The sequence below is a fragment of the Zea mays genome, chromosome 2 (assembly GCF_902167145.1).
Source record: "Zea mays cultivar B73 chromosome 2, Zm-B73-REFERENCE-NAM-5.0, whole genome shotgun sequence".
NCBI lineage: Eukaryota > Viridiplantae > Streptophyta > Magnoliopsida > Poales > Poaceae > Zea > Zea mays.
Window position 1 is genome coordinate 226,433,690 of NC_050097.1, and position 27,956 is coordinate 226,461,645.

The 27,956-nt window shown below is 45.8% G+C and overlaps 1 protein-coding gene and 1 long non-coding RNA gene across 2 annotated transcripts; one reads left to right on the plus strand and one right to left on the minus strand.

Annotated features, from left to right (window-relative positions):
* Positions 1 to 4,105: 4,105 nt before the first annotated feature.
* Positions 4,106 to 7,773, plus strand: LOC111590837 (uncharacterized). Its single transcript, XR_002749979.2, has 2 exons — positions 4,106 to 5,435; positions 7,407 to 7,773. It is a non-coding gene; the product is annotated as an uncharacterized lncRNA (long non-coding RNA).
* On the minus strand, positions 5,437 to 7,029 carry LOC103647976 (F-box/kelch-repeat protein At2g44130-like). Its single transcript, NM_001322111.1, has one exon. The coding sequence runs from the start codon at positions 6,952 to 6,954 to the stop codon at positions 5,833 to 5,835; it is 1,122 nt and encodes a 373-aa protein (NP_001309040.1). The 5' UTR covers positions 6,955 to 7,029; the 3' UTR covers positions 5,437 to 5,832.
* Positions 7,774 to 27,956: the final 20,183 nt, after the last annotated feature.

The window sequence follows — 27,956 nt, forward strand, 5'->3', positions numbered from 1 at the left end:
TACTGCCCAGACAAAAATCCCCATCCTTATTATGGCTTCGGGGGTGATCTGATAAAGGAAGATTTGGTAGGTCTTCAGCACTTCAACTACAAACTTACTTAAAGGGAACCGAAGCCCAGCCTTGAAGAAGCTTCGGAAAATCACAACTTCGTTGTCCTCGGGAGCAGGGACGTTGTTGTCGCCACTAGCCCTAACAATAGACATATTCCGAAAGTACCTTCCACTCATATTTTCAAGATGACTATGTTTGATGGTTGATTTTCCAAAGATTGTATGACTTGGCCTCCAGGGCCGATCCTCAGAATCTTCGTCCCCACTTTTCACATCATAGCTATCGCTGTCTCCAGTATCTTCGGACAAGCCCTCCAGTATCTCTTTAGTAATCTTCTCTGTATTTGTTTTTGCCATCGACTCCACAAATCCAGCAATATAAGGATCGACAGTCTTCTTCTCCTCAAATAGCTTCTCCTCCTCAGTCGGCTTCATCTCAGCAGCAACCTTCTTGCCTTGAGACATTTTTTCTTTAGACACGGAGAAAACGCGGCTTTTAAACCGAAGCTCAGAGAGCTTGAAAAACTATCAAGCGCTAGTGAGCAAGAGCTATAAAATTGAGAAAATAAAGCAAATGGCACAACCAGTGTATCAAAATGCAGCTGGTGTGAGTTCTTATTTATACGCTCAGTGCGCTGCAAGTTGGAGGGCCCCACGTGTCATTGACTGTTGCTATCTAGCAAAGGGAAGGTGTTTTTTCGGACCTTCGGCTTAAGGTCTTCGTCCATGTCGCAGTCTGAATTCATTATCTTAACAAATTAATAGTGCGAGGGGCTACTGTTGGGGGCCTTCGTCTTTCGAAGGTCCTCAAAAACATGATTAACAATGTTTTCCCAAGTGTAATATATGTACAGGAGCATTCGGAATCGGAATGAAGCTGTCCACAATATGAAAAGAACGGTTGGGACGAAGGTCGAACCAGTTCCGAAGCTATGCGCAAGGAAGCTTCGGCTCAGTAGTAGAAAAGGAACCGACTTAAAGAGGAAAAGGCTTTTTAGTCCTCGATAGATTGTCCTAATGTCAATAGTAAACATGAAGGGCATGAATGTAATTTTGCACAGGTTGTGCCCTGTGCCTATAAATAGATGAACAGTATCCCCGTACTGTTCACGCTGACTTGTATTCATTTGTGCGTCACACTTGTACTTTTGTCTTCCATCAAGCCGAAGGTACATTTATAATTCAATATTGTTTCTGTCTTTCCGTAATAATATAATGAGAATGAATTAATAATGTTATATGATTGTTTATGTTATCTTCTATATTCTGTACGCTTCTTCTATTATCATAAACTGTGGTGATGAAGGTATGTCCTTCGTAACCTTCGTCTGAAGATCATTATATCCTAAGGGGAATAATGCTTCGAAGCACGAAGGGTATTGACATTTAACATTTTTGTGTTGTCTTGTTCTTAACTCATAGCATTTGAGAACAAGTCCCCAACAGTGGTTGATCCAGTTGCTTTAGCCTTAAATTTCTCCCCCTTTGGCATTAAGCACCAAAATGAAGAAACTAATGGCCTAACCCCATTGCCTCACCAAAAATCGAAGGCAATGAAGAACCAAGTGAATTTGAAACAAAGTATAATGATACTCATTAACCAGTGGAAGCACCTTCCTTTATCCAAATTCACACTTTCCCTTTCAATCCTTCTTTGAGGCTACATAAACTCATGCAAACAAAAACATTAGTCTCAAAGGGTCAAGTTGTTGGATATCCTCCCCCTCAACATATGCATCAATGCACAAGGACTTGTGTGGTCTGGGGATGACATTCTACAACTTGAGCACTATAATGAGCAAAAATATGAATTAAAGCATAAAGAACATGATCAAAGGTATAAAGAATGTATGCTATAGATCAATCCAAGTTCCACGAATCTAAGACATTGAGCTCACTAAGGAACTCAACCTCCCTCATCTAAGGGCTTGGTGAACATACCGGCTAACTGGTGATCGGTGCTAACATGGAATATATCGATATCTTTCATTTATTGGTGGTCTCTTAGAAAGTGATGTTGGATGTCTATGTGCTTAGTGCGGCTGTGTTCAATAGGATTATCCGTCAAACGGATCGCACTCTCATTGTCACATAGGAGTGAGACTTTATTCAGATTGTAGCCAAAGTCTCAAAGGGTTTGCCTCATCCAAAACAATTACGCACAGCAATGACCTAGGACAATATACTCGGCATCGAGCCCTACCAAACGAGGTTTGAGAAGAAAAAAATAGGTGCTGGCGATCAGCACCTAGCTGCATGTGGTGGACCAGTGTTGATTTGTGACGCGTGTACCGCCTCTAGGTCGAATGGATGATGCTAGGCGTTGTTTTTATGGTTAACTCCCCTAATGCATGGCTAGAGACGGATTGTGGGTGGCTTGGCTTAATCGAACTATGTTGGAAACTAATCACCTGAAAAGATATCCTGCTCCCATCTTTTCACCTAAGCTATTCACTTGGAGCACCAATCCCTAATCCATCGGTGGCACTTCGTGGCATCGGAGATGAAGCCAACAAAGACAACAACGATATAGGGATTATGGAGTCTTTTACTCGAACAACGGAGGTTGGAATGTCTTTTGATTTAGAGAAAAAAAAAGCCTACAACTTGTACAATTACTATGCTGGCAATTCAATGGTGCCAACATTTGCAAATGATATGTATGCAGAATCTTCTACCACCATGACTGCTCCTTTGCTCCAAGGTGGATATACAAGTCTTTTATTCAGAGTTCAACAAGATGCAGCAATGTTATCATCTGTTAGAAAGTTGCATTTTGATGAATACAATTAAATGGAACATATGCAGAGTAGGTTTTTTCTATACATTTCTATATAATCAACCCATGTCATCTTTTTATCTCAATACCAAAAGGCTTATATTCAAGTTGGCAGTGATACATGCTATGTTCTAGATATGCTCTACTAAAGTTTAGATAGCAATTATGTTATAGTCCAGACAACTGCTCTGGTAGAGTTCAGATAGCAGCTCTAAAAGAGATCATTTCACTTTATCTAACACATCAACACTCCATTCCAGAAAATCTAGGTAATATGTACTTGAGACAAAATACTAATATATGATAACATCCACCATACTGATTAATATTTCACACCAATATCATTTGTAACAATTGTATTTTACATAAGAAACTTGGATGTCGTAACATCCAGAAAATTTACATGAACACATGAGCAACCTACATGCTGCAAGCATCTCTCAGAGAGACTCACAATTGTGCCAAAAATTGTCATGCCTAAGATTATGCGAGTTTGACCGAGTTAGGCATGTGTTCCGTTTGTAGCCACAATTGTGGCAATTTTTTCTTTTGTTCAGTAGGTCCCACTCGTCAATGAAGTGTGGTAGATTTCCTTAGTCATGACATAGTTATGGCGTAGAATTTGAGTGCCCAACCTTAGGCAAATGTAGAGAAAAAAGTGGCAATTTTTGGCACTTTAAGTATACAACCAAACAGGCCCTAAATCTCATCCATTTTGGCCAAAGAAAGGAAAGCTATGCTATCCCTCCTAGGGCCGACTCTAGCAGATTACCAAAGTTTACCCATATGCACTGTTTTGCACTGTTATGCATTGTATACTGCACTGTTCGCAAAGTAAAGATGGAATATAGGTATGAGGTGGGTAACCTACTGGAGATAGTCTAAGGATGTGTTTGGTTTAAGGTCAAACTAGGATGGGGCGGGGACGACACCCTCTCGATTTTTTGGGATCACGCCGCCACCAAAAACTACTCTGGGATTTACCTCGCCCTTAAGTGTCTCTCGAACAAACACTATAAAAACTGTGGTTGCCTCCTTCTATTCTTTCATGTACATCCAACCAAATATACCCCAAATGGCATACTCGCAGCATGTTGCCCCTCCCAATTCCAAAAAAATGAACCTAAAGCACCAGGCGTTGACGTGGGCCTGGTCCAAACCCGGACTTGACTGCGTGGCTGCTGGGCTTGGGCCTGCCGCTCTCACGCGCACGCGCCCCTGGCCGGCGGAGCTCCCAAAGCTGAAGCAGGGGGGCAGGGCAAGCCGTTGAGCCTCTACGAACGCATGAACCAGCCATTCATTTGGAAACTTTTAGCCATTTGTAATCTAAACAAGAGAGCTAATGGTGGTAATTGAAGCTAAACTTTAGCACTTCAATTCATATAGCTAAAGTTTAGCAGGAAGCTAAAGTTTATCCCGTGAGATTGAAACGGGGCCTAAATTAAAAATAAACAAAAGGCATAGTAGTAGAAGAAGCATTGATGCACGCGTACAGGAGAAGTTCGCTGGCGGGAGCATTTCACGAAAGCATCAATGAATCAGAGATCGGTCGCCAGACGGCAGCATCTGCGTGGTGGTCCGGACGCTACTGACAGCTCCTCCCGCACGTCCACGTAATCGGCTGGCCAGCTGCGGACGCCCACGCTACGGCGGATGTGGGCCGTGGACGACCGCGGACGGGATCGCGGTCCTCCCGCCTCGACCTTTCTCTTCGCTTCGGCTTCGCACACCGCCGTGCAGATGTGGAGCTCAACCGCCGATGGCGACCAAGTTGGACCACGATCCACCCACTCGCAAAAGATTTTTATTACTCTTGGTGTACCTGTGTTCTTTTTTCTTGCGAGAGAATACAATCTCGGCAGTGAATTTTAGCGTGCCCGGATTTTATCTGTCCGGCAAGGGGGACAGTGGTCGGACTCGGACGACGAAGTACGAAGCTGAGTCCAACCGGACAGTAATAACGCTCCACTGGCCACTGCCGGCCCGCCACCGACCGATCAACTCCGAGATGTGGTGGCCGGCAGGCGGCAGCCACATCAAGGCTCCAGCGGAACGGCACGGCACGGCTCGGCTCGACGGCGACCGGTCCAGCCCGTACCGCCGCTACGAATCTGTGGACGGTGGAGCGAAAGGGAAGAAGATAGATAGAAAGCCAGCCGGCGGCGGATAGCCGTCGCCGTCAATCAGCGGGCGGCGGCGGACCCAGGCAGCTTGCGGGACGCCAAAACCGCTGGCGGGCGCGGCCTTATCCTCCCTTGCTTCGGGCTCAGCAGGAGAGGAGGACGTGCGGATATCAAATGGATGGGTGGGACTATACGGCTCCTGGTGAAGGCGAAGCTTCACCCCACCCTCCGACTGGAATTAAAGAAAAATATCGCGGGGCAGTGTCAACTCTCTGCTCCCATTCCATCATCGTTGGATTCATTCATGGGCCGACGCAAAGCTTGGATTGCAATCAAGCTCAGCCGTTGAGTAGTCAGAGAAACGATAAACAATTGGAGATTATGCCTTCGAGATGGGGCGCACGGCAGCTGTTCAACGCTGCCATTGACATGAGATCCGGCGCAATTCCTCAAGCTCCAGATCACACGCATGGCACAGTCCGGTATGTACAGTGGTTTTTATTACTAGTAGGCTAGCGATAGCAAAAGCATGGCTGTAGGGCAAGAGCAACAAACAACAGTCTGTGTCCTTCACCTCGGGACAAAAACACCACACTCATCCAAATTCACTCACCACCAGATCCAAATTCACACTCTCACCACTTTTTTTTCAGATTTTACAACCGCCCATGGCTCCCGCTCCTCCATGTATATCTCTCATTGTTGGCGTCGATCACCATCGTCACCATCCTTGGACGAATCGAAGGCAAGGCGGACTAGTAAGTCAGCGGATGCGCAGATCCATCCATTGCAAACGTAGATCTTGGAGGGGATGAGTCTTCATCGGATCCAGCAACGACGAAAACGGTGCACGTACGTACTAGTAGAAAATGGAGATCCTCAGATCCGGACGGACGCGACGGAGAAGACGAATCCGGCAAACTCCGGCGGCGGGCGGACCACGGTCCAGCTCTTGGTCTTGACGTCGAACACCCAGAGCGCGTGGCGGCCGCCCTCGCCGTCGAGCGCGCCGGTGACCACGACCTTCTCCCCGCCGCCGACGCAGACGGCGCGCGCGGTGCCGGCCTTGAGGCCCGGCGGGTACGGGCCGACCTCGCGCCAGCCGCGGCGGGTGCCCATCCACTCCATGACGGCGTTGCCCTCGATGCACCAGACGCGGCCGCGGACGACGACGTGCGCGGCGGAGGGCGGCGCGCGCACGCGGTCGAGCCTGCGCCACGCGCGCGCCGCCGGGTCGAACCACTCGGCGTCGCGCTCGAACCCACCCTGGCGCGCCGTGCGGTAGCCGCTGACGGCCAGGAAGCGGTCGCCGGCCACGGTGGCCATGCCGTCGCACTCGTCGCGCTCCTCCGACATGTCGGGCAGCGGGTCCCAGGCGTCGGCCCCGGCGTCGTACGCCTCGGCGGTCTTGAGCGCGTTCTTGTGCTTGTCGTGGCCGCCCGCCACGTAGATCTTGCCGCCGGCCTCGGCGCAGGCGAAGAAGGAGCGCGCCGACCGCATGGGCGCGGCGCGGCGCCACCGCCCCGTGGCGGCGTCCAGCACGTGCACGTCCGCCACGGGCTCGAAGGTGCGCGGGTCCCAGCCGCCCAGCACGGCCACGCGGGTCCCCACCGCCGCGCACTGCGCGAACACCGGCACCACGGGGGGCGCGCCGCGCTCCCGCCGCCACTCGCCCGTCGTCACGTTGTACACCGCCACGCCGTACGCCGGGGTGCTGCCGGGCCCGTCGTCGCCGTCCTTGGGCCCGTCGTCGCCGGACGGGTTCCCGAACTGCATCAGGTACACGAGGTCCTCGTTGGCGCCCGCCGCGGCGCGCGCCGACGCGAAGGCCGGCGCCGCGGCGGCGCTCCGCCAGCCGCGGCAGACCCGGCGCATCGCGCGGTGGGAGGCGTGGGGGACGCGCGCCAGGCAGTCCACGGCCACGTCGTCGGGGATGCCAGGGATCAGCTCCACATGCTCCTGGCCGCCGCGGCAGCCGCCTCCGCCCCTTGGAGCCCGCATCTTGCGTGCGAGATGAGCTTATCGCTTGTTCTCTTCCTCTCTCTAGTCGCTCTTGAGATGAGACGAGGGGAATGGGATGTGCTGTGCGGCCTCGCATAGCAGCTGCTAGGCGGTTAAATAGAGGAGTGCCCGTGCGACGTGGCGCTTGGTTATTGGACCGAACGCACAGCGAAGCCGATATAAAAACATTTAGTATAAAGCTGGTGTTTTCTGCCCGGTTTTGACGACGCCTTTTCTGTTTTTATTTGTCGTGGAAAAGTTTGCATCTTTAAGCTAAAACTACTAGGCCTAGTGGACTCCTCAAGCAGGCAGAAAAAAAAACACACACAGACACAGAAAGGATGGAAAGCTTGCAACCTACAGATGGGACCGAAACATTTTTTTTCTTGGTACATGTCGTCTGTGCAATGTCTAGAAGAATGGTCTGATCTTTTCTTTTGGGTGGTGTACAGCGTGTAGATGAGGTCGAGGAGGAGGATGCCAGGAAGGGAAGTGATGTTTCCGTTTGGCAGCAAATGGACGACGCAGGCTGCAAATTAAAGGTGACAGTGACACTGACCTGTGTAGAGCGAGTGGGCCTTTGCCCTTTGCCGCTCTCATAAACCACAAAACCATGGGTGCTGTCCAATTGTTAACGGCCAAATGGTCGGATTATTATTATTATTATTATTATTTTTTGCTGTGCCCGTGATCTCATCCGTGTGCAACAGTCGTCGGCCGCACATCACATGACAGCGTCTCCGGGGTGGGATGGCAGAGTTTTTACATTACAATTATGTTATCTTGCGGATTATTGCAGCCGTGGTTTAGACTTTTTTTCCCGCTGCTCCTGTGTCTGAGTTTCTAAGGGTTTCCTTGTCATGCAAGAATAAATATTTTCTTGAGACCCACTTGTGAATAACATGGGCAGCAGCGACAAAAAATGGAACCGGTCCATGATCAGAAGCTGAAAAATCGTGTGTGTACTACAATACAAGGTGAGCTGCTGCCAAGGGATGGATTCAAGTCGCCATGAACCGAGGCAAGGCAAGGCAGGCGCATTCGGTTGACCACGCTGAAACAGTGAAACCTGGCGGGCGGCGGACGTTGTGTAGCCGGTCCGGTCACACCGTCACATGTTCGGGAAGGCGGCCTCCTTCCTCGGTCTCGGCAAGGCAAGCATGGATTCGGGCGACTGATGATGCTCTCACGAAGCAAGTGCCACGGGAAATGCTAGTATGGTCACCCAAGTCCCAAGGTAAGCGGTGGGCGCGTGATCTGGCAGGGCCGCTTTGGCCGCCGCCGCCTGCCGCGCTTTGGCCGCCGTGAGAGCAGCGTATCGGCGCCAGTTTCTTGGATTCCATGGAAAAACGGGGCCATCCGATCCGATCCAATCCGTCCCCGCCCCGGCGAGCGAGCGAGCCCGTGACACACAGGCCCCAGTCCGACGCGGACTCGTACGCCGATCCTTATCTTGCTCCATGCCCATCATCAATTCTTGAGTCCTGGCGACAAGCATTTGCGTTTACTCGCACGCAGCGCAGCGTCGGAGAGTGTGTCTGGGGGGTGGCGAGACTGGGATGAATGAATGATTGATTGATTCGATGTGGATAAGGATGATGAGGCCACGCGCCAACGACTGGGGGAGGGGCCGGCGGCGCATGTGGCTGGCTGGTCACCCGCCGGGCGCGGGCGGGCCGGAGGCGGAGCGGAGGGAAGAAAGGTGTCGCCGTCAGGCGTCAGCGCAGCGGTCGGGCTGGCTGGCTGTCTCGGCCCCATCATCGCCCCACAGGCTACAGTGGCTGACGGCTCGGCTCACGCCTCCGAGTCCAAGGGGCCTCCGCGGGGGGCCCGCGTTGCACATGGATAGATAGGCCATGCGATGCGATGCGAGCAAGGGGCAGCTCAGCGATCGCTGTGTCGTGTCCGTGTGTGTCTGGTCTGTTAGGATTTATGGGCTTGGCCCAATTAAGAATTTCTAATAATTCCAGGAAAATCTCAAAAGCCCATATAAGTGGATGGCAAAGGGATAGGTGGAACCAATAGCACCATATTGCTAGCTCTTGTGGAGTAGAGCTAGCTTAAATATGGAAGCCACACTCACTCACCAAGTCATGGATGAGAGGAGAGAGTGTGGAGAGCCACACGCGCGCGCGCTGGCCTGGCCTGGCCTGGGCGGGGCGAAGGGCGCGGGCGCACGACATGCGCGTGAATGGTCCGCCGAAATCCGGCCCCTCGCCTTGCGGGGGCGCGGCTACCTTTTGCCGTTTGATTTTTTGGTTTCTTGGCTGTTACGCTTATTCTAACCGATCGCTACAAAATCTCAACTGATTGCGAGATTTTCGTGGGCGGATAAGCACGGGGGTCGCGGACTCGGCCCTATAAAAGGAGCCCGGCAGCCAGCCTCCAAATTCATCCCCAGATCCCAGTTCGCTTTCGCCTCTCTTCATAGCTGAGCCGCCTTTTAGTTCCCTTCGTCCCGACCGCAGAGGTGCATCTGCGATCAGGAGAGCAGGTCTCCGGAACCCTTCGTCTTCTAGATCCTGCACCGGGAGAGGGCGAATAAGGTTTTTGGGAAGCGTCTTCACGCGACTGCTCGTGATCTGCTGATCTCGTCGACCCTGCTGATTTCGCTACTTCGACATCGTCGACCCTGCTGATTCCGGCGCGTGCCATCGATCAGTAAGTCTAATCAGTACGCATCATCTGATTTGGCTTGTTATTTCAGTGCTTGTGATTTTGTCATGATTTATATTCGGAATTTAAACTGGAATTTGTCTAATTATTCAACAATCCAAAAACCTTATTGTAGACAATTTCCTAGTTTTTCTATGGCTGCTTTTGCCGACGCGCTGAAGCCAGAAAAGTTTAATGGTATGCACTTTAAGAGATGGCAAGTCAAGGCCACGCTCTGGCTTACTGCTATGAATGTCTTCCATGTTAGTAAAGGCAGACCTGAGGGTCCACTGACTCCTGAACAGGAGAAAGAGTACGACCATGCCAATACTATGTTCACGGGAGCCGTTCTTAGCGCCCTTGTTGACCGTCTGGTTGATGCGAATATGCAGTATACAGACGGGAAACAGTTGTGGGATGCACTTACTACTAAGTATGGTGCATCAGATGCTGGCAGTGACCTGTATATCATGGAGAGCTTTCATGATTATAAGATGGTTGATAATCGCTCTATTGTAGAGCAAGCTCATGAAATACAGTGTATAGCCAAGGAGCTCGACCACCTTAAGATAGTCCTTCCTGACCGATTTGTGGCCGGGTGCATTATTGCAAAGTTGCCTTCTACATGGAGGAACTTCGCCACAGCTCTGAAACATAAGAGACAGGAGATATCAGTCGAAAATCTGATAGCGTCTCTGGATGTTGAGGAGAAAGCTCGGGCTAAGGACACGGGATCTAAAGGAGGCGAGGGCCACTCCAGCGCCAACATGGTTCAGAAGAACCACAACAAGGGCAAAGGAAAGCCAAAATCTAACAAGCTCAACAAAACTACCAACTTCAAGAAGAAGAAGAACAAGGCTGAATTGACATGTTTCGCATGTGGCGAGGCGGGTCATTTTGCCAAGGATTGTCCCGATCGAGCGGATCGCCGTGGCAAAAAGGGCAATGTCAACACAGTGGTCGCTAGCAATGAGGAAGACAAAGGGTATGGTAATTTACCTTTCATCTTCTCAGTATTTCAATCACCTAGCTGGTGGCTTGATACTGGTGCTAATGTTCATGTGTGTTCTGACATCAACTTGTTCTCTTCTTATCAGGGCGCCCGGGATTCTTCCGTGCTAATGGGGAATGGGTCACATGCTTCTGTTCATGGCACTGGCACGGTGGATCTGAAGTTTACTTCGGGAAAGATCGTGCAGCTGAAGAACGTGCATCATGTCCCTTCTATACACAAGAATCTCGTTAGCGGAACCCTTCTATGTAGAGATGGGTTCAAGGTAGTTTTAGAGTCCAATAAATTAGTTGTGTCCAAGTCTGGACAATTTATTGGTAAAGGCTATGATTGCGGAGGCTTGTTCCGCTTTTCTTTGTTAGATTTCAATAATAAGTCTGTGAACCATATTTGTGCTAATGTTGATGATCTTGCGAGTATTTGGCATTCTCGTTTGTGTCATATTAATTTTGGCTCTATGTCTCGGCTTGCAACCATGAGTTTAATTCCGAATATCACCATAGTCAAAGGTTCTAAGTGCCATAGTTGTGTGCAGTCGAAGCAACCTCGAAAGCCTCATAAGGCTGCTGAGGAGAGACACCTGGCACCACTAGAACTCATACATTCTGATCTTTGTGAGATGAATGGTGTGTTGACAAAAGGTGGTAAGAGATACTTCATGACATTGATTGATGATGCGTCTAGATTTTGCTATGTATACTTGCTAAAAACTAAAGATGAGGCTTTAGACTACTTTAAAATCTATAAGGCTGAGGTTGAAAACCAACTAGAGAGAAAGATCAAACGTCTTAGATCAGATCGTGGTGGCGAGTTCTTTCCCAAAGTCTTTGATGATTTCTGTGCAGAACATGGCATTATTCATGAGAGGACTCCTCCCTATTCACCCGAGTCAAACGGGATTGCTGAAAGGAAAAACCGTACGTTGACTGACCTGGTGAATGCCATGTTAGACACTTGTGGTTTATCTAAGGCATGGTGGGGGGAGGCAGTCCTGACTTCATGTCATGTTCTGAATAGAATTCCTATGGGCAAAGAAGAGAAAACCCCTTATGAGAAGTGGGTTGGGAGAAAACCATCACTTTCATACTTGCGCACTTGGGGGTGCATGGCGAAAGTCAATGTACCAATTAATAAAAAGCGCAAGCTTGGTCCAAGGACAGTGGATTGTGTCTTTCTTGGATATGCTTCGTGTAGCATAGCATATAGATTTTTAGTAGTTAAATCTGAAGTTCCTGATGTGTATGTTGATACTATTATGGAATCACGTGATGCTACTTTCTTTGAGCATATATTTCCAATGAAAGACATTCATAGCAATTCTAGATACTCTTCTGAGATAATTCCTGAACATAATACACCTATTGAGAGTTTTGAACAGCCACATGAAATTGTCCTAGAGGAGGATGACAATGATGCTCCTAAAAGGAGCAAGAGACAAAGGGTTGAAAAATCCTTTGGTAATGATTTCATTGTGTACCTTGTGGACGATACTCCTACTACCATTGCAGAAGCATTTGCATCTCCAGATGCAGATGATTGGAAAGAAGCAGTTCATAATGAGATGGACTCTATTCTTTCAAATGGTACGTGGGAAGTCACTGATCGACCCTATGGATGCAAACCCGTGGGTTGTAAGTGGGTGTTTAAAAAGAAGCTCAAGCCTGATGGTACAATTGAAAAGTACAAGGCTAGGCTTGTGGCTAAAGGCTATACTCAGAAAGAAGGAGAAGACTTCTTTGATACTTACTCACCTGTTGCTAGAATGACCACTATTCGAGTACTACTTTCTTTGGCTGCCTCGTATGGTCTCCTTGTTCATCAGATGGATGTAAAGACAGCTTTTCTTAATGGAGAGCTGGACGAGGAAATCTATATGGAACAGCCTGATGGATTTGTAGTAAAGGGTCAAGAAAGCAAGGTGTGCAAGTTATTGAAATCTTTGTATGGTCTGAAGCAAGCACCAAAGCAGTGGCATGAGAAGTTTGACACTACTCTAACGTCTGCAGGCTTTGCCATTAATGAGGCAGACAGGTGTGTATATTATCGCTGTGGTGGGGGCGAAGGAGTTATATTGTGCTTATATGTTGATGATATATTGATATTTGGCACAAACATTGATGTGATCAATGAAGTCAAGTTTTTTCTATCAAAGAGTTTTGATATGAAAGATCTGGGAGAAGCTGATGTGATTCTAAACATCAAGCTGATTAAGGCAGATGGTGGGATTACTCTCTCGCAATCTCACTATGTTGAAAAGGTTTTGAAGCGATTTGGCTTCTCTGAGTGCAAACCTTCTCCAACTCCTTATGATCCCAGTGTGACACTGCGAAAGAACAAGAGAATTGGTTTAGACCAATTGAGATACTCTCAGATTGTCGGTTCACTCATGTATCTTGCTGGTGCAACAAGGCCCGATATCTCGTTTGCTGTGAGCAAATTGAGTAGGTTCATGTCAAACCCCGGGACTGATCATTGGCATGCACTTGAGCGGGTTATGCGCTACCTGCAAGGTACAATGAGTTATGGAATTCACTATTCTGGTCAGCATGCAGTACTTGAAGGATATAGTGATTCGAACTGGATATCTGATGCAGACGAGCTTTATGCCACCAGTGGTTATGTCTTTACTATTGGTGGAGGTGCGGTATCATGGAGGTCATGCAAGCAGACCATTTTGACGAGGTCAACCATGGAAGCCGAGCTAGCTGCACTTGACACAGCAACCGTTGAGGCAGAATGGTTGCGTGAACTCTTGATGGACTTGTCGGTGGTTGAGAAACCAATACCAGCTATCCTTATGAACTGTGACAATCAGACAGTGATTGCTAAAGTGACGAGTTCTAAGGATAATGGAAAGTCATCAAGACATGTCAAAAGACGATTGAAGTCTGTCAGAAAGTTGAGAAACTCCGGAGTTATAAGTGTGACTTATATTTCAACAGATAAAAATCTGGCAGATCCTTTTACCAAGGGACTACCACGTAATGTGATAGAAATCGCATCGAGAGAGATGGGTATGAGACCCGAATAAAGTTGCCATGGTGGAAACCCAGTCTATGTGATCGGAGATCCCGTGAATTAGGTCCTGGGAAGAACAAGCCATTGGTGAACTGAGGAGAGTAACTTTTGACCCTCTCTAAGTAAAGATGCAATACTCTCAAATGCTGTAAGGCAGGTTGGCTTTGTGCCTTAATGTGTTCTGTTGGCTTGTATTAGCAAAGATGTTGTCCTGCAGAACATTCTTTGAAAGAACACACCTATATGAGTTAGACTGTCTAACGTCGCAGTCTATGAGATTTGGGTGATCTCTAGTAAACTCATGAAGAGACCTTGGAGTACGACGTATATGCTCCACCCGAGAAGGGGACTACTGGTAGCCAAGTACTGGTCATGACTTCAAGTGAAACCCATTCACGCAAAACTTGCAATTCAAGGCATAGTCCATTGTCCAAGTTGTGGGTTGGTGTAGCTTGGAGTTCTAGGCGGAAGTTCAACTTAACAGTTGAAAGTCGCCTAGAGGGGGGGGTGAATAGGCGGAACCTGAAAATTAAAACTTTATCCCCCAACTAGATCCCTTGATTAGTGGTTAGAACAAGATGAACAATTATCGGAGTATAAAAACTAAGTTCTTGCTAGTAAAGAGTATAGCTTTCAAATAATGCGGAAGTGATAAATCAATACAACTAATAAGTCTATGATAATAAAGCAAGAAAGCTTAGATGAAAAGAGCACTAACTCAAGTTCTTTCTTGCGGAGCGTTGCTTCACTTAAATGAGAGTTTAACTTGAAGCAACACCAAATGATATGAGTAAAGAATAGTGCAAGAGAACTTAGAGTAAGGGAAAGCAAACAAATCACGAGCAAAAGCACAATGAACACGGGTGATTTGTTTTACCGAGGTTCGGCCCTCGAAGGCCTAGTCCCCGTTGAGGAGTCCACTTAAGGACGGGTCTTTTTCAACCCTTTCCCTCTTTCCCGATCACACAAGGATCGGCGAGCTCTTCTTCTTCTCAAAGATCACTCTCGATCCCACAAGGACCACCACAATCTTTGGTGTCTCTTGCTAGCTTTTACAAGCCTCCAACACTTTGGAGGAAGTTCGAATGGGAGTCAAAAACTCCACGCGCAAATGAACACAAAGATGTAGCACACACTATCTCTCAATGAATCTCACAAGGCGCTAGGGCTAAACTCAATTGAGTAGCTCTCAATTGCTTGCTCTCTCTTTTGTGGCACTTGTGTTGGTTGTAGTGGACTAAATCTTGTGTATAGGATGGATCAATGAATATAGGTGGTTGGGAGGGCTTGAGTATGTCAACTATGTGACTTGGAATGTTGCTTGGGCTCCCTCTCCTTGAAGTGGACGGTTGGAGTGGTATTTATAGCCCTCAACTATCCATATAGCCGTTGGGGCGCATCTGCCAGGAATTGCACTGGCGGACGGTCCGCGGCTAGGGCCCGGACGGTCCGCGACCCTCCAACGGTCGATTCTGACATCTTCAACGGATACTTCTGACAGATCAACGGCTAGATCAACGGCTATCTGCCTTGGTGACACCACGCGGACGGTCCGCCCTTGGTCCCGGACGGTCCGCGCCAGCTCTATAATTCCTTTTGCTCAACTTGTCACCTTCGGGCTGAACCAGGTCTTCACATGCGGACTGTCCGCGAATTATAGCCGGACGGTCCGCACGTTGTAGCTGGACGGTCCGCGGTTTAGTCGGACTGTCCCTGATTTGTAGTTCCTGGTCGAAGTCAACTCGGTGTCGCGGACGGTCCGCCGCAAGGGCCCGGACGGTCCGCGTGTGGTCTCAGACGGTGCTTGCTCTTCCATCGGACGGTCCGCAGCACAGACTTGGATTTTTGCATTGGTTCTGGCCGAGTGACATCCTCGTGTCGCGGACGGTCCGCCGCAAGGGCCCGGACGGTCCGCGCTTGGCCTGTTTTTCCAAAAAGCTTCTCCTGTCCGGAATAATCTACGGTATTCCGGACAGTCGAATTAGAATAGTTGTAGATGAACCTTTGGCCCCTGTAGAGCATATAATCTAGAGCAAACTAGTTAGTCCAATTATTTGTGTTAGGCAATTCAACCACCAAAATCATTTAGGAAAAGGTTTGAGCCTATTTCCCTTTCAATCTCCCCCTTTTTGGTGATTGATGCCAACACAAACCAAAGCAAATAAATAAGTGCAGAATTGAACTAGTTTGCATAAGGTAAGTGCAAAGGTTACTTTGAAATTAGACCAATTTACATTTAATGTTTTAGACCATGCTTGCACCAATTGTTTTGTTTTTGCAAACTCTTTTGGAAATTCTTTTCAAAATGTTTTGCAAAATAGTCAAAGGATAAATAAATAAGATTTTGAGAAGCATTTTCAAGATTTTGAAATTTTCTCCCCCTGTTTCAAATGCTTTTCCTTTGACTAAACAAAACTCCCCCTCAATGAAATCCTCCTCTTAGTGTTCAAGAGGGTTTTAAGATATCAATTTTGAAAATACTACTTTCTCCCCCTTTTGAACATAATAAGATACCAATTTGAAATTTACCAATTGAAAATCACCAATTGAAAATCATTAGTTTTACCAATTTGAAATTAGGAGGTGGTGGTGCGGTCATTTTGCTTTGGGCCTAATACTTTCTCCCCCTTTGGCATGAATCGCCAAAAACGGATACTCAGAGTGAAATGTAGGCCCTCAAATAACTACTTTCTCCCCTTTGGCAAATAAAACATGAGTGAAGATTATACCAAATACGGAGAGACGGCGGGATACCGGCAAAGAGTGGATAATACCAATGGAGTTGAGTGGAAGCGATGTCTTTGCCGAATACTCCATTTCCCTTTCAATCTAAGACTTAATACATGAGATGCTCATGAAAACATATTAGTCTTAGCCTTGGCACACAATGAAGATAAGAAATATGCAAATGTACCAAAGGAAAGAGTCATGATTAAAAAGGATATATCAATTAAGCTTAAACAATTATATACAATATAGATTGCTCCCCCTAAATATGTGCATAGAGAGGAAAACAAATTTTTGGTTTAAAATGCCAAGTGCACATAATTAGGTTAATGAGACCATGTCTATATCGTAAAGAGTGTAAAGTGCATTGTGTCATAGTATAAGTGTGATGCTAATGACATTTTATGCACTTATGAAAGCATGTTATAAATATCTCAAGCATTTACCCTTAAGGATTTCAAAGAGACCTAAGGACCATCCACCTTTTGGAACAAAAGGCAGCTTATCCTCGTTACAAGGTTAAGCTTTAAGCTCCTTGACAATAAAATTACTTCATCCAGTTTAAACAAAGATGTAAAAATGAATGTTTGAGAAGTTAAACTAGGTATGAAGCAGGGTTAATGCATGAACATGCTTTTTCTTTCTTTTATACAATGATATGCAAGTAATGTAGGAAGATTTTAGGTACATGTATGAATGAGATAGAGTAGTTTTACCTTTTTGTACCTTTACATAGAGATGCTCTCTTCATTGTGCTTTGTCCTTAGTCTTAGTCGCTTAAGACCTATACTGAAGACAATGTATGAAAATATTTTGCACACGAGAGAGTTCTACAACTAGTGATCCTTTTCTAAGTCATGTTATTATATACCAAGTAGATCACAAATTGCATAAATACATCATGAATTCTCCTTTTAACTTAGTGCATATCAAGATGATGTTGATTGAAATTACCAATTGAAATCAAATTGTAATTGCATGAAGCACTAAGAAGCATGAGTGATAATTGAAGTTATTCAATGATCATACACTAGATGCGATCAAAAGAACAACATAGGCATTAGATTTTCAAACAAGCTCATAAATAGGAGAATCCGATAAATATGCTATTTTAACATTGAAAGCTACAATCCTTGATAAAGGTGACATTATTTTACCAAGATGGATTGAAATGCAGTAGCATGCTATATGAGAAACATTATTCTCATGCAAGAGACTATATGAAATTACTAAGACAAGGCAATAGTCTCAACATAATCAAAATATAATAATGGACTCCCCCTACAGATATGCATCAAGTAATTTAAAGAATTGATTTCGATGCATTCACTTTTAAGAACATAAAGGGAGAAGCATTATACATTTTGATCAAGGCTCATAAATTTAGCAATAAACAACTTGAGCCTGGTAATCTCATAATGAAAAAGGATTTAGAATGCTTACAACCACATCATTGATTGTTGTGAAGACCTTATTGTCCAGGTAGATGTTGTTGTCCTTGATGTTCTTTCTTTTTCATTTGAGTGTCCTCCCTTTATATTTGTCTCTTTTACCTTCCAAACTTATTGAAAATACTCAAGAGACATGTTAATAGCGCAAGGGAGTCTATGGTGAAGGATGATTACTTTAGATAATTAGCATACAAGATTCATCATCCACAAGTCACACAGACATGAAGTAAAATCCTTAACATTAGTGCATTTCATTTGAGAAAAATGAGTGAGCACCTTTTAAGCATTTTAATAATCATTGGAGATTTTACTTTATCATATTGAAGTTAGTTAATCATCACTTGGAAGCAAATCAATATGATAACATGTATATAAATATCGCAAAGGCATTAAATAGATTCTAATGGACATAAGCATTAAGAAAATGATATTTGAATGCATACTCAGTTAATTTCGGTCCAATAAAGAATCTATTCCTCTCAAGAGTAGAGTATGATAATTTAGATTAAATACTCATTGAGATGGGAACTAAACTTAACTTAAGAAGATGAGTTCCCATACCTTTGCTTTTACCTTTCTTCTTTTGGGTGAAGATCAACCCATGAGGCTTGTGTACTTTCCCTTCTATGCATATTTATAAGTAAGCTCAAGAGATACGTTAGCAACACAAGCACTAGTTTCCATTTAGTAATCATTTTGATAAAGAATGAGAAGTTAGATTAACAAAACATGGAAACTCCATAGCATGAACTAGATTATTCATAGATGATGTTATGCTCAATTTTAACTCATAAAACAAGCATAAATAATCCTTTGAGATTATAGGAATAAATCTAAATCATGATTTGGAAAGCGATAAATGTGAAAGAATCATATCCACTTAAGCAATAAGAGATACAACATGAATTATTGGATAGAATTTCCTAGACATGACGAGATACGCATTTCCATAGAGAAACTTATTCTCTACAAGTGAGACTACTTAAATTACTTAGATAAAAATATTGGTCTCACTTTTCTAGCTATAGAGAGAATTTTTCCTTTTATAAGTGTCCTAAGTATTTGAATTTCTTACATGACACCTTATTCTTTTAAGAACATGAAATATCTCTCTATATCTAGAACATGGCAATAATAGAATAGTTAATGTAAAGACATGCCATGTGAACTTGCAACAATTTAAAGACATGTAGATTGTCATAATATAGAATTTGATAAATACACAATCTACCATATGAGAGGAATTTCTTCAAAGAATGATGACATAATTTTAAAACATCCTTAAATGCTTTCTATTTTTATGTGACTACACAAGACACATGACAAATTAAGATAATTGCACTTAAGAATATAAATGTTACCACCCCTTGACTTTCCTCCATGTTGTAGGCCTTGATATTCCGCACATGATGATTCTTTATTTCCTACAACATTAATATCTTCCCGAGATGATATGAGTTTTGAATGCAATAAACTGAAGTAACCTTGGGTCAATCTTGAATATGTAGATCATTTGAAGATTGATAGCTTGAGTTGATAAGACTTGAATTAACTCCCTCAAGCACCCCAAAGGTTCATACCATCTCCTTCTCCTACAAATCTTGTCAAGCACATTTTGGTACCCATCGCTTGATGGGTCCGTTAAGGTTAGTAAACAAAGATCTAGGAACCCAAGTGTCCTTTGTGCTAGCGCTTGGTAAACTTGTTACCTTTCTAGCACAAGTTGCAATCTTGGGTTGCCTAGTTATATATGAATCAAATGACAAGTTAGGAGTGAGATTTTTACCAATGGGACAATCTTTGCATTGATGTCCCTTTCTTCGGCATGTGTAGCATAGGCGTTTTTCAAGTTTTGAAGTTTTCTTCTTTCCTTGCTTGTTCCCTGCTACATAGTTAGTAAAAACTTTCTTTTCTAACCCTATGCCTTTTTGTTTTAAATGGGGACAAGATCTAAGCAAGTGTCCCTTCTTAGAGCATTTAAAACAAAGTCTATCATCCTTGTTAATAATCAAGCCATTTTTGATGTAGGGACATGACCTAATCAAGTGCCCCTCTTTAAAGCATTCACTACACCTTTTAATGTGACGTGTGGCTTGATCATTACCTTGGATGTTACCTTTTGTGGAGGCGTGGTTGAGGCTTTTGGAGGAGGTGTTAAATTCCATCTTTTGTTTCCTCCTCATGGCAATCCTCAAATCCTTGACATTTTCTTCAAGGGATGTAGTGCATGCCACGGTTGTTCCTGTCTCAAGCTTCTTCACCATGTGATCACGGTTATCTTGAGAAGGTTGGGCAATGCATTTCCCTTTAAGTTGTGTCAAGCTCTTCTTTAGCCTCTCATTTTCTTCTTTGAGCTTTTGATATGAATCATCATTTGTTCCTGTAGATTCTAGCTCAAAAGAAGATTTGCTTGTCGACGAACAACAAGCATTAGCACATGGTAATATAGTATCAATTTGAATACATGTGCATGAGTGAGGTTGTTGGGATTTTAAATTTTCTATCACAACCTCATGAGCAATGTTTAATATGATATGATCATCTATAAGATTTTCATGAGAACATAGAAGCATATCATATTTATCTTGAAAAACTAGATTTTCAACTTTTAGCTTTTCTATTTGGTCCTTAAGCAAGGTATTCCTATTTACTAATTGAGCGATACAATGTAAAGCGTTATCTTGCTCAATTGAAATAGTTTCATACCTTTGGACCAAATCAACATGAGAGCACTTTAGCTCCTCATGCTCTTTAGTCAACTCGTCAAAGTGTTGCATCTTTATGGAGAGAATATCTTCTAGCCTTTGACGAGCTTCGCTTTGTTCTCTCGCTCTTTCTAGAAGTTTGAGCACGACCGCCTTATCTTCTTGGCTTAGGCGAGCGTAGAGATGCACAAAGCTTCTTTCTTCCTCCTCATCCTCGTTTGTGCTTCCGCTATCATTTTCATTAGCTACACAACACATGTGGGAATCGAAATGGGAAGACAAACCTTTTGGAGAGGTGGATTCATCGTTTGGTCTCCATCGTTCATTTTCTTCTTCTCCCTTGCAAGGGTTAGTATCACAAATACCAAAGGAAGTAGAAGCACAAAATGAACTATCATTTTTGGACTTATTAGACTTGCTTTTAATTCTAGTCCAAATATCATGCGCATCGGGAATATGTTCATAATGATTCATTATGAGGGCATGATAATCTTCCTTGCTAAGAGAATTAACCAAGATGTCAAAAGCTAGATAGTTTAAGCGAATACATCTTTGGTCTTCATCGGAAACATTTTCCCTATCATAGTTGGGAGGGATAATACTCTTGTCTAAAATTTGTTCTAATTGTGGATCTACGGTTCTAAAGGCATTTATAACTCTAGTAGACCATGAATCATAATTAGAACAATCGGAAAGTAATATTTCAAGAGTTACCTCCGTGTTTTCCTTGGAAGATGTCTTCTTGTTCTTTTGGGATCTTTTACGAGCCATCACTTCGAGTTGTTAGACTCAAGATGAAGTGCCTAGCTCCGATACCAATTGAAAGTCGCCTAGAGGGGGGGGTGAATAGGCGGAACCTGAAAATTAAAACTTTATCCCCCAACTAGATCCCTTGATTAGTGGTTAGAACAAGATGAACAATTATCGGAGTATAAAAACTAAGTTCTTGCTAGTAAAGAGTATAGCTTTCAAATAATGCGGAAGTGATAAATCAATACAACTAATAAGTCTATGATAATAAAGCAAGAAAGCTTAGATGAAAAGAGCACTAACTCAAGTTCTTTCTTGCGGAGCGTTGCTTCACTTAAATGAGAGTTTAACTTGAAGCAACACCAAATGATATGAGTAAAGAATAGTGCAAGAGAACTTAGAGTAAGGGAAAGCAAACAAATCACGAGCAAAAGCACAATGAACACGGGTGATTTGTTTTACCGAGGTTCGGCCCTCGAAGGCCTAGTCCCCGTTGAGGAGTCCACTTAAGGACGGGTCTTTTTCAACCCTTTCCCTCTTTCCCGATCACACAAGGATCGGCGAGCTCTTCTTCTTCTCAAAGATCACTCTCGATCCCACAAGGACCACCACAATCTTTGGTGTCTCTTGCTAGCTTTTACAAGCCTCCAACACTTTGGAGGAAGTTCGAATGGGAGTCAAAAACTCCACGCGCAAATGAACACAAAGATGTAGCACACACTATCTCTCAATGAATCTCACAAGGCGCTAGGGCTAAACTCAATTGAGTAGCTCTCAATTGCTTGCTCTCTCTTTTGTGGCACTTGTGTTGGTTGTAGTGGACTAAATCTTGTGTATAGGATGGATCAATGAATATAGGTGGTTGGGAGGGCTTGAGTATGTCAACTATGTGACTTGGAATGTTGCTTGGGCTCCCTCTCCTTGAAGTGGACGGTTGGAGTGGTATTTATAGCCCTCAACTATCCATATAGCCGTTGGGGCGCATCTGCCAGGAATTGCACTGGCGGACGGTCCGCGGCTAGGGCCCGGACGGTCCGCGACCCTCCAACGGTCGATTCTGACATCTTCAACGGATACTTCTGACAGATCAACGGCTAGATCAACGGCTATCTGCCTTGGTGACACCACGCGGACGGTCCGCCCTTGGTCCCGGACGGTCCGCGCCAGCTCTATAATTCCTTTTGCTCAACTTGTCACCTTCGGGCTGAACCAGGTCTTCACATGCGGACTGTCCGCGAATTATAGCCGGACGGTCCGCACGTTGTAGCTGGACGGTCCGCGGTTTAGTCGGACTGTCCCTGATTTGTAGTTCCTGGTCGAAGTCAACTCGGTGTCGCGGACGGTCCGCCGCAAGGGCCCGGACGGTCCGCGTGTGGTCTCAGACGGTGCTTGCTCTTCCATCGGACGGTCCGCAGCACAGACTTGGATTTTTGCATTGGTTCTGGCCGAGTGACATCCTCGTGTCGCGGACGGTCCGCCGCAAGGGCCCGGACGGTCCGCGCTTGGCCTGTTTTTCCAAAAAGCTTCTCCTGTCCGGAATAATCTACGGTATTCCGGACAGTCGAATTAGAATAGTTGTAGATGAACCTTTGGCCCCTGTAGAGCATATAATCTAGAGCAAACTAGTTAGTCCAATTATTTGTGTTAGGCAATTCAACCACCAAAATCATTTAGGAAAAGGTTTGAGCCTATTTCCCTTTCAACAGTCTCTGCTGAAAAACTAGTATATTAAACAGTAGTGAACAGTGGCGAAAACTGCAGATGGGCATTTGAGATCTGGTGGGGGATTGTTAGGATTTATGGGCTTGGCCCAATTAAGAATTTCTAATAATTCCAGGAAAATCTCAAAAGCCCATATAAGTGGATGGCAAAGGGATAGGTGGAACCAATAGCACCATATTGCTAGCTCTTGTGGAGTAGAGCTAGCTTAAATATGGAAGCCACACTCACTCACCAAGTCATGGATGAGAGGAGAGAGTGTGGAGAGCCACACGCGCGCGCGCGCTCGCCTCGCCTGGCCTGGCCTGGCCTGGGCGGGGCGAAGGGCGCGGGCGCACGACATGCGCGTGAATGGTCCGCCGAAATCCAGCCCCTCGCCTTGCGGGGGCGCGACTACCTTTTGCCGTTTGATTTTTTGGTTTCTTGGCTGTTACGCTTATTCTAACCGATCGCTACAAAATCTCAACTGATTGCGAGATTTTCGTGGGCGGATAAGCACGGGGGTCGCGGACTCGGCCCTATAAAAGGAGCCCGGCAGCCAGCCTCCAAATTCATCCCCAGATCCCAGTTCGCTTTCGCCTCTCTTCATAGCTGAGCCGCCTTTTAGTTCCCTTCGTCCCGACCGCAGAGGTGCATCTGCGATCAGGAGAGCAGGTCTCCGGAACCCTTCGTCTTCTAGATCCTGCACCGGGAGAGGGCGAATAAGGTTTTTGGGAAGCGTCTTCACGTGACTGCTCGTGATCTGCTGATCTCGTCGACCCTGCTGATTTCGCTACTTCGACATCGTCGACCCTGCTGATTCCGGCGCGTGCCATCGATCAGTAAGTCTAATCAGTACGCATCATCTGATTTGGCTTGTTATTTCAGTGCTTGTGATTTTGTCATGATTTATATTCGGAATTTAAACTGGAATTTGTCTAATTATTCAACATGGTCGTATTCGACCGGATCGTATCGGACGTACGTGGAGCCCAAGCAACAGTAGCACTGGGGCGTCGAGGCAGTGTGTGCGAGCGTGACACGGTCGCGCAATGGGTCAGCGGTCACTTGAGTGCAGAGGGAGTGCCGGTCTGCCGGTTGCCCTGCTCGTGCTTCGGCAGAGTTTGGCTGGGTGGGAGGACTGGGACAAGCAGGTGCGTCCGCGGTGGGCGGCAGCCAGCCAAGGGCGCGAGTCGTCACCGCGCCTCGAGATCGGATCCCAATGGATCACAGGCGGAGGTGGATTTTCCACTCCATCCCCCAGCGCAGCGGTGCTCGCTGCAGCTGCTGCGGTATGTTGCTGTCCACTCTAATTTCAAGTATGCTCGGTTTTAAGTCGATAAATCGACCAATTTAACTGATTAATCCGGTTTCTAAACCGATAAACCGGCTGCAAAGACGGGAAACCGAGCCCTCTTTTTTGTAAAATAAAACTCATCATGCGTACGAAAATTCACAAGTCCAATACAGCCTATTAGCTTTATGCCCTGGAATCGTCTTAGTATGTAACCACTTAGCCTGTTGGTTACCAACGAAATGGACCACATTCTTAGGCTATCTGCACTCATGAACTGTAAACGATACGCTATCCAGATTCGGTTTCATTTAGGCTGTTAGCTTTAGGCTGTCCGCAGTCGCATTTCGGAAGGCAACTCTAAAGCTATAAAGTAATCGTATAGGGTAAAAATATGCTGCAGTGGTGTACTGGAAAGCTAACTCTAAATTTGCATGTAACTTCGAGAACCCTAAATACAGCGTACGCTTCCATCCAACTCGAAAATCTCTCTCCTCGCATGGGTGGCCTGTCCGTAGCAGCATGGCCAAGGTGGGACCGCGGAAGGCAGTTGGGTACTTGGGTGTGGATAGAAAAGTGATGGAAATAAATAATAAAATATGTGGTAGTTGGTATAGGGTAGATATATAGAGTAATTGTGACCGCGGAGAATTGTTGGATAGAGTAAAAAACCTCGCTAACCAGGATGGAATATTCCTTTTAGGGTAGAGAAATAGGGTAGTATGAGTGCGGATAGCCTTATGCCCTGAATCGGTCTCAGTATGTAACCACTTAGCCTGTTGGTTACCAACGAAATGGACCACATTCTTAGCCTATCTGCACTCATGAACTGTAAACGATACGCTATCCAAATTCGGTTTCATTTCCAGTAAAAATACGCCGCAGCCACGGTCCTTATCTAGTACTGTAAACTTGAGCATGCAAGAGAACCGCTATATCCAGCGTCGTACGAAGCTCCTGCGCTATGCACTGCACGCGTGAGATATAAAAATATTCCTATGCACTGCACATGTACGGTAGAGAATTCAAAAATGATAGAATATATAAAAGTTGGTACATGGTTGAGATATAGAGTAAATATGACTGCGGATGATTATGGTATAGAGTAAAGAAATTTATTGACAAGGACAGAATATTCCTTTTAGAGTACAAATTTAGAGTTGTATGAGTACGGATAGCCTTACATGCCTTTGAAGACATGCCCTTGTCAATCATTTGTTAGACCATGTGTGACTTCTCTTCTAGAAGGCGTTCTCCTAAACATACCAGGAATATCATTGTCGGTGTTTCGAATCTCGCTCCGACAAGTAAATTTGTTGTGCGCGTTCTAGGCTTCGAACGGTGTGCATGGTAGGCGCAAGATTTATACTGGTCATCGGCGGCTTGCGCTACCTGCACGATTGATGATCAAAACTCATAGTAGGGGTTACAAGCGGATGAGAGAGGCAGGAGAGGCTCCCAAGTCTCTTATTCGTGGTGGAGGTGGTTACAAAGTGGAGTCCTAGCTAAGTCTTGGCTTGCGGTGGGGCTCCGGCCTCTAGGTCCTCCTCCTATTCGTCGGTCCTTTTGGGTGTCTTCTTGTTTGGGGTCCATCCTTGTGTCCATCGTGTGTCTGGATCCTTTAGACCGGCCTCCAGCCTCCTTTTATAGGCCAAGGAGGGGGTGGCCAGTGGTGGCTTCCTTAGGAAGGAGCTACCAGGCGATGGTGAAACTGAGTGTTCTACCATGAGGTAAAGTCATGCGTGCTCGTAGTCACCTGGCTGTCTCGTACTCTTTATGGTGGGTGACGCGAGCAGCGTGGGGCCAGAGCGCCATCATTCGGGCTATACCGACCCCTAGCCTTCGTAGCCTGGGGCTCGGTGTGGTTCGTCGTGTTGTGCCCTACCAGAGGTCTACGCACTCAGACCTAGTCCTGGTAGGTCATGAGTGTGACGTAGGTTGGGGTGTGCGGGCCATAAATGTGCAGCAGTCCGAGCGATTCCTAGGTCATGAGTGCTCTATGATCCGAGGGGCTCGTAGGCTATGAGTAGGAGGTGGACCGACGCCTCTATTGTGGCTCGGCGCCAAGCACAGTTAAGCGGCCAATCACATATGACGGGTTGGTCTTGAGCGAGACGAGGGATCCACTCGAGTGGTTCCCTCCGGGACGCCGGACGCCCCTATTAGGCTCCGCCGCTCCCAACCCTGAGCTCGGTGCCACGAAGTTCGTCCGGGGGTGGGTCGTTCCGGGGTAAATGCTACCTGTCTCTTCCAGCTAACTGACGGGCCCCAGTGGCAACCATGTGAAAGTGCATCTAGCCTTTTTATGGGTTCCCGCGAGATTAGAGGAATAAACATGCGAGGAGATATGAGTTTAATCGCCTGATCTGATCTATTCGCGGACCATCCACGCCTATGGGCGACCGTTCGGTCCTTAGGGCCAGACCGTTCAGCCGTGCCCCATGCCACAAATGGTGCTCAACGTATATCCTGTTAGGATTCTTATGATCATATATGCTCTTAGAAACATGAGTTGTAATAATAGGCTAGGATTATCATTGGTATAGATAAGTTTTCCCTCTTTGACGAGTATCCAGGTTATAGCACTCGGCAAAGATGACACACCGGGACACTGGTAAAGTTTTTTTGCCGAGTGTTATGGCGTCGACACTCGGCAAAGAAGCAACCTTAACCGAGTGCCTCCTAGTACACTCGACAAAGGTGCTGACAAAGGGGCCGCTGGTGACATCGTTGCCGAGTGCTAGTCTGGCGGACACTCGGCAAAGAGGGAAACTTTACCGAGTGTCACCTAATACGCTCGGCAAAGGGATACTCTTTGCCGAGGGGCTCCGTTGCCGTTATCTAGTGTCGTGACGGCGACTTTTCTTTACCGAGTACCGATTTACACTCGAGTGCCAGATAAAAAGTACTCGACAAAGAAGCCGTTGTCGATGTACAATTCGTCAATCTTTTTTTACCGAGTGTCACAGCATTCGCCAAGTGTTTTATAGGCTTTGCCGAGTGTATTAGCTGATTCCGGTATTGAACAGTCCTAGTCGTATAATGTTAGGATTTTTATGATCATCATATACTCTTAGGATTCTGTTGTACGCTAGGCTATATGAGTAAAAACTTTTTCTGTACTTTTAATCATGCAATCAACAAGTATATCCATTTAGTTGGCGGAGTTTAGGTATGGATACTTCTCCGTATAGTACCTCCGATTTCTTAATTTCGAACGATACTTCTGGAGACTTTTATATATGAATATTAACTCTGTATCATCAACCTCATCGTCGTTGATGACCGCGAAGAGGAAAGTAGACGTTCAACTTGAGGATCAAGGGTTGGGGGTGCTGAATTCGAAGCCAGCATTATTCATGTTCTTCCATTGATTCAAATGCGTCCTGGTTTACTTGCATTGTACAACGTTAGGGGGCTGTTTGGTTGGCTGCCTAAGGCGCCACAATGTGCCTAACTTTTCCGTCTAAGGTTAGTTCTCCAATTCGAGCGACTAAACTTAGCCAGATTGTAGCGCCTTAGGTAGGAAACCAAACAACCCCTAGATCTTACAACAGACCCAAGTCCTCTTAGATTTGGTTTGTGGACTTGTATGCTCAACACAGCTATATATGTTTATCTCGGCTACGTCGGCTAAAGCTACTAAAAGAAAAAAAAATGTAGAAATACTTCGATATAATTTTATTTTTGGT

Bases quoted from the DNA above. Each gene is read 5' to 3' on its own strand.
- LOC103647976 (NM_001322111.1), bottom strand. From the start codon at position 6,954: ATGCGGGCTCCAAGGGGCGGAGGCGGCTGCCGCGGCGGCCAGGAGCAT.